Genomic DNA, 10,769 nt, shown 5'->3' with positions numbered 1-10,769 from the left:
TGTTTCAAAAATATTCAAGGATATTTTGGTTATTTCTTAATAAATCTGCAAATCTGCTATTTTCAAATAGCCGATGTTATATAGGGTAAAACTGATTTGGATGCTATATGAACACATTCAGCTGAGGACCCCCTGGGTTCCCTGGACCCCACTTTGAGAACCATTGACTTACATAACATGTCTTATCTGCTCTGACAGAATGTCTGAAACTTTAGTTTTGTCTGCAGTATGGGAATTAATTAGCAGTGATACAGATGAATGTCTGTTCTAGTTGATTGTATGCACTTGCATAAAGCCTTGGCACACTTGGATTAAGTGCAATTAGTTTTAATGCCATGAGCACAGAGTCAAATTCATCCTTACAATGGTTATTAGTGAGGATGTCAGCATGCCAGCATTGTCGGCAGCCCATGGACACACATTTTGGATTTTATACTAGAATTCAATATACCCTAAAGAAAGACAGCAGTGAAATTATGCTAAAAGTTGCAAAGTGCTTCCAGTTCAATCACATTAATCACATCACACATGCTATTTTGTTCTTGGTCAGTTTCATTCAGTGACTCAAAACTAACTAATGAGTGTATATATGGTCTCCGGAAAATTAATATATTGGTCATACACTGAAAACGTCCACTATAGTCCAAATATTCATGGCTACGAATGTAATTTTTCCTACATAAGATGTTGTAATCTGCATGTGTCCTACAGTATACTGTATGCTTTCTAAATGAAATGTTCTAGTCTCCTGCTGTTCGATACACTCGTCAGTTTCGTATGTACAATATTTCTGTTACTGCATCTGTCTAGTAAAGTTGAATGTAATTCAGTGAGAGCAGGTTTAGTCGTCGTGCCACGACTGAGTCAAGCAATGTAAATATGTATTGTAAAAGGTTACTTAACAATCCTATTGACAGTTGCCTGGATTGGGGTCTCCTAATGACTAGTAACTGTAATTAGAAAGAAGGAACCAAAAAGCACAAGTAGAGAGCATGTTCTGATGTTGCTGTGTAGAGAATGTTTTAGCTGCCTTCAGGTTAATTGTCATCTCCTTTCAGGGATAAGAAGAGAAATAATCTGATGTGACTTAGGTTCCGTTTTGATATTTGGGTTCCTCTGCTGACTGTTTTGGCTGCGAAAGATGATTGGAGATCTCATTTGAAGTATGTGAATGTTGTATATTCATCCATATCCATTAGGAAATGATCTAAATAAGGGCAAGCACCAGTAGTGCACACTACCTTCTAGGCCATAGGAAAAATATGAACCACTATTGTCTTGAAAACTTGAAAACTTCCAACAATAATATACCTGACAGAAAGCGAAACCCTTGAATAAATGATTTGATCAATTTCTGAGTCATTTACTTATTGTATATTCTCAAGAACAGAGGTCGCTGTTTGTCCTTTTTCAGTTGAATCTGGGTTCCGAGATTGCTTATTGTATAACTTTTATAAAACTGCTGATTTTGCCCACACAACAAATAACACTAGATGGCAGTATAACCCAACTGCAAAGCTTCTGAACAAATGAGTAGCAGGCTAGCAGCTATAATTTTCTATTCATCCTATAGTGTTTCCATAGAATGTTCCACATGGTGAAAGTTGTTTTTTATAGTAGGCTATTAGAAAAGTTTTGAAAGTAGACAAACAATACACAAATATATTAAAAGTATACAATACACAAATGAGTAGAAATACCCCTGACAAGGGTAGATTTCTTTAATTTCATTATATATACAACAAAAAACTGAAAGCCATTTTCTTTTACTGTCTTTTTACTTTATATATTGGCAAAATTTAATGTCACAACTCCTACTGTTTCTTCAGTAACTTAAGATAATGCAGTTTAAATGAAGAAATCATATGAAAATATCTCTTAAAATATAAGAAATGAAAATGCAACGCAAAGTATTTAATTGACAAAAAAATCTCAAATATTTGTGATGAGTCTAAAATGTCAATGGATTTGAGCTAACATTAAAGGGAAGGACCCCCTTCAGCATCTCCTTGCATGCACAACTTAGGCTTTGCGTAGGGCGATGTCTAGTTGCACTAAAAGAAAATCGAATCGCAAAACTCACAATTGTATTTGCATATTTCTGCTCAGGCAATTTGTCAACTTGCAGTGAGCAACATTTTTACAGTTGCTCAACAATGTGGATACAATTATTTTCTATATAACCAAAAAATTGTCTGACGCTTTTTACAATTTTGTTTTGTCACACAAGAGTGGAAAGCCTTTCGGAGACATAATGGGCTACAGAGTCATCATATTGCTTACCATTGCATGATGGTAGAACAATGCACTTGTGTTTACGCTTTCACAGACTTAAGAGGTCTTAATATGGACAAGCAAAACATCTGTGAAAAAATTGGGTAATTGAATTACAATTAATAGTTTGTTATACAAATAACAGTAGTAAGAATGTTTCAGCAACCAACTGAAATATTGAGAAAAATATGTCTGTGAATATAAATGACAGTATATTAATAGCCGTCGTCTTTCTTTTTTTTTTACTCAAAAAAAATAAGCGAATAAAACGTTTCACAGTCCCACAACATACACAAATGCAACCATCAGATATTATTAAGTCTGCCATTTGAACCTCTGGATATGTTTCATTTACTTTTACATAATACAAACAAAAGGAATATGAATTCCTTGCCTTCATTCATAAACAAAATAGTTATCTATTTTAAATAAATATGGTATGGAAATATCACAATTTAATATTATTTGTGTTGATGTGATTAAAAACAAATATCTTACAAAGGACATAGATCACGCATAATATGAAATTGTCCATACAGAGCACATTAGCAACTAAACATTAAATCTTTGTCTTTTTTGTCACATACTTCAGACCACCTTTAATAAAAATAAGCAATCCATGGTCATGATAATAAACTAAGACTTGTAAGTGCATAAGACCTTTTTGAATATGTATACATGGTTCAGATTATGGTAATGATTTAAATGTCAAAAATGGTGGCTAATCTTACAGCATTTGTCATTTTCAGCATTATTTCAACCTTTACAGGAAGAAATTATATTGATATGTACTGTACAGGTTTTCAACTTTATTTTCCCCTAGAAAAGAGTCCCAGGTAAGATATGCATCTGCCATATAAATGTATAAATGTTTCTACCAGACGATTTGCTTTGTTTTAGTTTGAATAGGAACAAACATTTTTGTTTGAAATAGGAACAAACATTGAGTAACAGTTTACATTAAGTATGCTTTATTGACTTACCATGTAGTTAGAATGATAACTCCACAAATGAAATGGCTTCTTCTTTCTAGGCCTTCTGATTAGGTTGATGTCAGTCTCTCCTCAATCAGAACAAGACCTGCTCAACTGATCCTCATGGGCAAAAGCTTCAGCTGGTGCTCAGGCAACACATTACAACCAAAGTTAGAAAATGGCTCCAAATTACAGCACAATGTTCAGCAGATTTGAAGGACAGCAACAAGGTCTCACAAAAAGGCCAGATGAATGAGTCTAAGCACACCTCTTAACCACATGAACCCTGGTATCCCTATTGTGCATGTCATATTAGGCAAACATTAGGCAAAAATAACATCTACAAGTTCACAACAGGTCACGTTGTGAGCTCGTAGATTGGCTATTTTCTCTATTGACCAACAATGAAGTATATAGGGTTTAAGTGGTTAAAATAAAAAGTGTTCTCCACTCTGTTGGATCTCCACCTGCTTCTGCGGAGCTTCTTCAAGGCAGCTCTGTCGCTGGTGGGGTAGGTGTCCCCTTGTAACAGTTCAGCCATCCATGAGCTGCCTCTCGCTCTTCTCAATACCTGTTATGATGCTCATAGTGCCAGCGGTTGAAATCTATATTAAATGCCACGATACTGCCAGAGGCCATGCCGGTGATCAAAGTCCTGCATGAGGCAAAACAATTCCGTGAATATTCACACAATGACAGCACACAGACTGACATGCATGAAAGAAAAATGGAAGAAGACAGTGAAAAATCTTGAACAACGTAGTAACTGGCTGAAATTATGGCACATAACTCCCACACAATTATTAATAGAGCATATCAAGTTGTGAATGGTATGATAGAGCCATCACCTACTGACAAAATGTTTTCAAGTGTAAGTATTGGGTTAAGTATTTCCCCGACTAAGAGCAGCTTGTTAAAAGGTCTAGAGTGGTGAACGGAGCAAATCAGGAGGTCATCAGGGGCTGTGACAGTAAATTACTGCGCCCCTCTGTCCGCTGAAGTGGACTATTGAGTCCCAGTGTCCATCTGCAGGCCCTATGCCCTTGTGTCCATGTCTCCATGACTGGCCGGTATGTAGGAAAAGCAGCTGATTTCACAAGCTCGACTTATACTGCTACAGCCTCGGGGCTTAACTGTTCAAGCACAACGAACAGAGCAGGCAGCAGAATACCCCTCTGTTAAGGGAGTTCGTGAACATGGTTTCCTTGTGTTACCTCACTTCAACTTAACAAGGAAAAATGTCTTGGCCTTAAGTAAATGAAAAATCGACTGACTGTTTACGCCAAAGCACTTTCTGATGGAGTCCTATTATTGCTGTTTATGGTTGTTTTCAGCATGAATTTCAGCAGTTGTTAGGCCCAAAGGTGACTGATGCATTACAAATTACAATACTGTTCATGTGCGGTTAACGCTGAATGAAAGCCCCTTATTGTTGACAGTCCAGTCTATTGTCTGTCTGTCCTCTCCTAGCCTTGGATGGAGTTGTTAAGTTAGTCATAAGAAGTTGAATAGTATGGCATTAACCCATTAAAACTTTGAACGCATCTGTGTAACCACTTAAACTATTATTTTATACTTTGGCTTTTCAAAGATAGCAGATATACAAGCTCATAGCGTGGCACCGAGTGCCGTGCTATGATCTTGCAGATCTGCCATTTAAAAAAAATGTGTGCAAATATTTTTAAAACCGAACATTTTGAACGCAAATGTTTGCTTCTGGGGGGGGTCCCTGGAACAACATATTTTGACATGGGGGTCCGTGACATGAAAAAGTTTGAGCACCACTGACATTTCTTTTTCCAGAAAACTGAAAAGAAGGCATTTGTAGAATCAGCCTCAGGTCTTAATGGGTTAACAGGTTTAGAATGGATGGGCTGGTAGTGGGTCTCGGCTTTGGGACTGGCTCTGAGGCGTGCCCACCCACCACAGGGCTGAGTGGGAGTTGGCCTGTGGGTGCGGGGCCGTAGCTGGAGCGCTCAGGCTCTCGAACCTCCCCTTGACTGCCAGGGTCACATGATCATGTCAGGCTCATAGCCGCATAGAGCAGCAGTTGATCCAACCTTTTCTGGATCGGGGCCCACTTGAAAGATCTCAAAGGCATTCGTGACCCACCCATCTGACCACTTTAACACGGCAGTGTTAACTGGTCCACGTGGGTGGGCCGCGTACATTTCCAGAGCATGTTTATTCATAATGATCAATCGATCGATTGTGTTCCAGCTTCAATCAATGGAACTAACATAGTATACTTTACCGATACCCTATTTATCGGTGTCACGATGAAACCTTAATTACATCAACAGTTTTTTATATTAATGTTATATTATCAATAAAATCATAGTGTTTTGCCAAACATTTGGGGCCCACTTGCTTCCCGGCCCACAGGTTGGGAATGGCTGCCGTAGAGGAACAGCCCTGCTTCTGCACCACCATCCAGACCGTCAGCCTACTGACTCTACCAATGGTGTACACAAAATGCACTATACCAGTGGTTCTCAACCACTGGTCCGGGGACCACCAGTGGTCCTTGAGGGGGTTCCAGGTGGTCCCCAGCTAAACGATAGAGAGTTGGAAACCAAATGGACCCTTATAGATCTTTAACTCTTGAGGGTAAAATGAAACCTTTTTCATCTTTTTTTTTTTACGCTCTCAAGAGTTAAATTATTGTTAAACATCTGCATTACTTAATTAAAGAATTGTTGTTTTCATCAATGTTTGCCTGTTACTCTCCTATGTTACCAACATCAATACAGCATGGAATTGTGGACAAAATCGTATCCAACAATAACAAAATATTCTAAGTCTTCTGAGAGGTTCTGAGAGTCTAAATCTCATCAAACTGTGGTCCGTGGCTCAAATGCAGAATAAATAATGGACCCTGATATGAAAAAAGGTTGAAAACCACTGCATTAATACTGTATGTAGCAGACTGGCCCTGTCTGAAGACCACATTCCAGGTGGTTACATCGGTCCTGTGACCGGGATTGGCTTTTCCAAATAGGCGGGATGTATAAAACAGTAGCAGAGTAGCCCTGGCTGAAGACTGTAAGCCTCATGGCTGTGGGGGGATTTATATGCTTTGGCTGAGTTGTCGGTTTGAATCCAGGCGGTTACACAGAGATAGAGTAGAGGAAAAGTAGAACCATACTACTCTCCTGCTGATGGACACTGGTAATGTCTGTTACATGGGCCACATTGTTGCAAGTACCACCAAATATAAACAGATACATTCAAAACACCCAGCTGTCTGTCTCCATGGCAACCGTATCTTCTATTTAAAGCCACAGATTGGTGAAAATTCCACTTTCTTAAATGTGCACTGACAACCATGAAGTGTATAGGAAACACCAGGCTTTCCACCCCACCCACCCACACACACACACACACACACACACACACACACACACACACACACACACACACACACACACACACACACACACACACACACACACACACACACACACACACACACACACACACACACACACACACACACACACACACACACAGTATATCTCCTACTTTAAATAACCTCCCTTTCAGTGCCTATAAAAGTAATGTACTCGCTTCTGTATTTTGCTGCTTATGACTGCAATGTTCTGACCTTTGATCATGTGAAAGGTCCATGGCTCGGACACCAGCATCACAGCCAGGGTAGATATAGAGCTGTTTGAAGTCACAGGCCTGCCACACTTCTACCACGCCATTGTCCCCTCCCGTCACCAGGTTTTGTCCATCACTGCTTAGGAGAATAGCCTAGAGAAGGATGAAAGTCCGGGAATACAGATGTGAGCCAAGATCAATTCTGTATTGTTCATGGAGTAGGCTAGTGAGAAATCATTAAAAAAAAAACACAACAACAATCTGCTTACCCTGGTAGAATCATTGACCTCCATCTGTGCCAGCAGTTTCCCATTGATGCTGAAGTTGCAGAAGCGTCCCCTCTCATAGCAGATGATGCAGTGGCCCTCACTGGACACTGAGATGAGCCGTGGACACTGCCAGTTGTCTGGTCCCTCCAAAGCCCGCAGCAGGTCGCCTGTGATGGTGTGGACCAGACATGGGCCCTCTGCAAAACCAGACCAAACACACATAATATGCACATGTGCAGGCATCGGTACACACACACGCACAAATACACAAACAAGTAAAAGGTGAAGGGCAATTCGCACCAAGCACGATGACGATCACAGAAACTATAAATATTTAGTTTTAAAGTCAAATGGATGGCAGTGTAAAATATACTATACAAATATAATGACAACTATTTGTGGACGATATTGTCAAGGTCAGAAACCTATCATCTCCATATTTTAACTTTTAATGTTTTTTCGTAAATGAATGCCTTACTTGATCATGCAACTACAGTGTCTCAAAAAAGTAGCAGGTCTACAGGCACGTTTCGAGCCTGTAGATGTGTTTTGAGCTTGTAGATCTGCTACTTTTGCATTTTTTTTATTTGAACCTGAAAAGTAACTGTTTTGGACATATGAGGTTTCCAATAGCCGACATATAGCCGACCTACAAGCTCACAATACGTTGCATTCTTCCGATTGCCTCGCATCGCTTGTTGATCGTCTATTTTAGCAATTCTTTTAAATAAAATAAAATGTGAAAAGTTTTGAAAAATATATTTTTTCTTTTTATTTGTCAAAAAAATGGGACACCAGGGTTAATGTGGTTAAAGCACATAACACTGGTCTACTTAGAGGAATGTTGGTAAGCAGACGATCCACACTACTATAAGCTAGACAACTGTTAACTGTATAATAAGGACATTCTGTCATATCTTTCTACAATCCAAAACATATTGATCTTCTGTCAGCCTAGTATCCCTGGCTGTCACTCCACTCTCTCAGAAGTTCAGAAGAAGAGAATCCTGCCAATGTGCTACTGACCTTTGGCACCACTGATGACAAGGCCCAGCTCGGCGCAGACCGACACACACACCACCTCATGGTCATGACCAGTCAGGACAGCTCGTGGAGCTGGGTAGTCACCTGAAAGATGACACAAGAACACTCTATCAAACCGAAATGCATCATTTTAGCCATGACATATTCATAAAATTGGACAATCTTATTTACCACAATTTTTCCCTCGGTATTCGCCAAAATGTACCGCTACATTCGAAAATTGGGTTTTCTGCGTAACAATCTAAAATCAACGCCTAGCCTTCATCAGGCAATAAAAAACATGAAAACACATGCATATTGAGTGTGACACACATCTGCTGCCAGCGAGGTCCCTTTTAATTGTCATGTAAATGGTGCAACTCCCAGTGATGACAGCCAAGCCACTTGATTCCATCCCATGTGTCACATGATTGATGATGGCTGGGGGAGAGGTTAGTGAGGGGAGTTTCATGGCACCTGGAGCCGTCCTTGAATCCGAGAGACCCAGAGCTCCCACACAGCAACAGTCAGAGATGGGCAGTATTTTAATTACATGTATTTCAAATACTTCTTTCAAATACTTTTTGGTATTATTTGTTTTAATGATTTATATTTCATTTTACTTTTTTAAAACATTTTTTCAAGACATTGTTTTTTGTATTTTGTTATTTGTATTTCGCAGGGATGGAAACAACTGAGATGTAATTTGTATCAAGATACTTGTATTTTCTGTAATTTAAATACATAACAAAACATGTCATTTTATTCTCTAATGGACACATTTTAAACATTTACACAGAGATGTCACTTCTACTCTGCCTCTGATTGGCTTACCCACCCTTAGAACAAATTCAACCACAAATGATAGGCAGAGTACTGTCTTGAGACAGGCTTCATATCACCTTGCCTCAACTAGTGAATGAAGCCTTGTGGAAATCTCCTTAAGCATAAAGTTAGTTTACTCTTGGGATAACTACTGTACATTACTGCATAACCCATGAATGGTAAGAGAAGCCTAATATTAGATTATTTGTGATGGTATGTGTCAGTATCCTGGTCACAGTGGTCAGTACTTTGGTCAATCTAAATTGCACCTGTTTTAATTGATTGATACATCTTGTGATGTAACTTTCTTTTAAATCATTATTTTAAATTGTAATCTCGGCACCACTGGAAAAGAGGGTCTCAGCCCTCAGTGTGTTTTCCAAGATTAAATAAAGGATGAAATTAAATTGAAAGTATTCTGGTCAGTATCCTGGTGTCAATATCCTGGTCAGTATCCTGGTGTCAGTATCATGGTCAGTATCCTGCTGTCTGTAAAGTACAGGCGTAGAGGCAGGTCTATGTAGGGTTGTGCATTCAGTCTCATGCCATAGTTCTTGTCTAGCTTTGGACGATAACAAGGTCACTCTGAACTGTGCTCTCACACACAAGTGGTAAACATTGTGGCTGCCTGATCCAAACACCTTGAAAAACACTCTGCTTGTACGGTCAATTTAGTCTTAGAAATTCTGACATAGGCAATTGATTTAATATTTGGCAATGAATCTATGAATTGATTAATCATTGCATCGGTTTTCATAGTGTTCACCTGTGTTTCCCCTGTGCTTTCAGTTCACTGCCAGTTTATTGTATGTAGGCCTATCTGTGAGTATCTTAGTGTTTGTTCTAGACTCCTTTATTCGATGCATGTATCTTCTTGTGCTTTTACCGGTGAAACTGGCTTCCTAGTTTAACTTGTGCTCCTCGTGTTCCCTGTTTTTCGTCATAATAAAAAAATACTCTTGCACCTGACTCACACAGTGACAGCAGTCTCCATTACTGTTTGAGTCTCTCATTCTCCCCTCTCACATTTCGGCTTGTTTGTCTTTTGGTTTGCATCCATCATCCAACACCATTTTGTACACTCTCAGAGCCACAGACCTGTAAGGGTCCATTTAGTCAGTGGTTTACGATAGAGGCCGTTCTTCCGCAGCCTGTGAATGATTATGATGATGATGATGAAGAGTTCACCCAGAAATCATGTGATCACAACAAAATGAAGCTGGTTTCGTTTAGTATTATAGGATTTATAAAAATCTTGTTCTCTGCTTTCTGTTGCTTTTTGGCGAAAACAAGCCACATTCAACTGCCCATAACTATGGAACGGATTGTCTTTTGAGGCAATCGCCGGGTGGATCGTTAATTGTGAAGAATAATATTCTATGATTTTTCAAAGGTTAGTAAAAACACTCGAAATCGCTGGCAAGGGCAGATAGACGATGTTTTAACTCTGGCAGTTAAAGAGTTAAACTCCTTCACCTGGGGCAAAATCTTGATAAATAATAAATCATGCTTTAAAGTTATGTGTATTCCTCTTATTTTGTCTGTAGCCTACTCTGAGCCAGGTTCACAGTCTTGGTTAATTAAAAGTTTTGGTATCAGTTTTGGGATCTAGTTGATTCAGTCATTCTGACAGGGGTAGAGTTGTTTGCTGTGGATTTTCAACTTTTGACCTGCCACCTCTCCCTTAAACCTCAAATATCACCAAGAACATCTCATTAGTGTGGAAGTCCTGGCGGAGTAAAGGTGAAGTTTCACAAGTGGTAGGTAAGATTGGGGGTTTGAATCTTGGTTCAGGTAC

The 10,769-nt window shown here is 39.3% G+C and overlaps 1 protein-coding gene across 5 annotated transcripts in view; it reads right to left on the bottom strand.

Annotated features, from left to right (window-relative positions):
- Positions 1-1,815: 1,815 nt before the first annotated feature.
- Positions 1,816-10,769, bottom strand: part of LOC311049825 (neurobeachin-like) — a 302,517-nt gene continuing 293,563 nt past the window's right edge. For all 5 annotated transcript variants that reach the window (XM_084063694.1, XM_084063693.1, XM_084063690.1 and 2 more), the window contains 4 exons: positions 8,150-8,251; positions 7,124-7,320; positions 6,856-7,007; positions 1,816-3,903 (listed from right to left, as the gene is read on the bottom strand). In XM_084063694.1, coding sequence (XP_083919820.1) covers positions 3,813-3,903; positions 6,856-7,007; positions 7,124-7,320; positions 8,150-8,251 — 542 coding nt within the window. In that variant the 3' untranslated portion in view covers positions 1,816-3,812. The remainder of the gene's footprint in view (positions 3,904-6,855; positions 7,008-7,123; positions 7,321-8,149; positions 8,252-10,769) is intronic.

The sequence above is a fragment of the Gymnoscopelus microlampas genome (assembly GCF_963454915.1).
Source record: "Gymnoscopelus microlampas genome assembly, chromosome: 8".
In the NCBI taxonomy this organism is placed as follows: domain Eukaryota; kingdom Metazoa; phylum Chordata; class Actinopteri; order Myctophiformes; family Myctophidae; genus Gymnoscopelus; species Gymnoscopelus microlampas.
The sequence above is the reverse complement of the archived record's forward strand: the minus strand, read 5'-3'. Positions and strand labels throughout refer to the sequence as shown.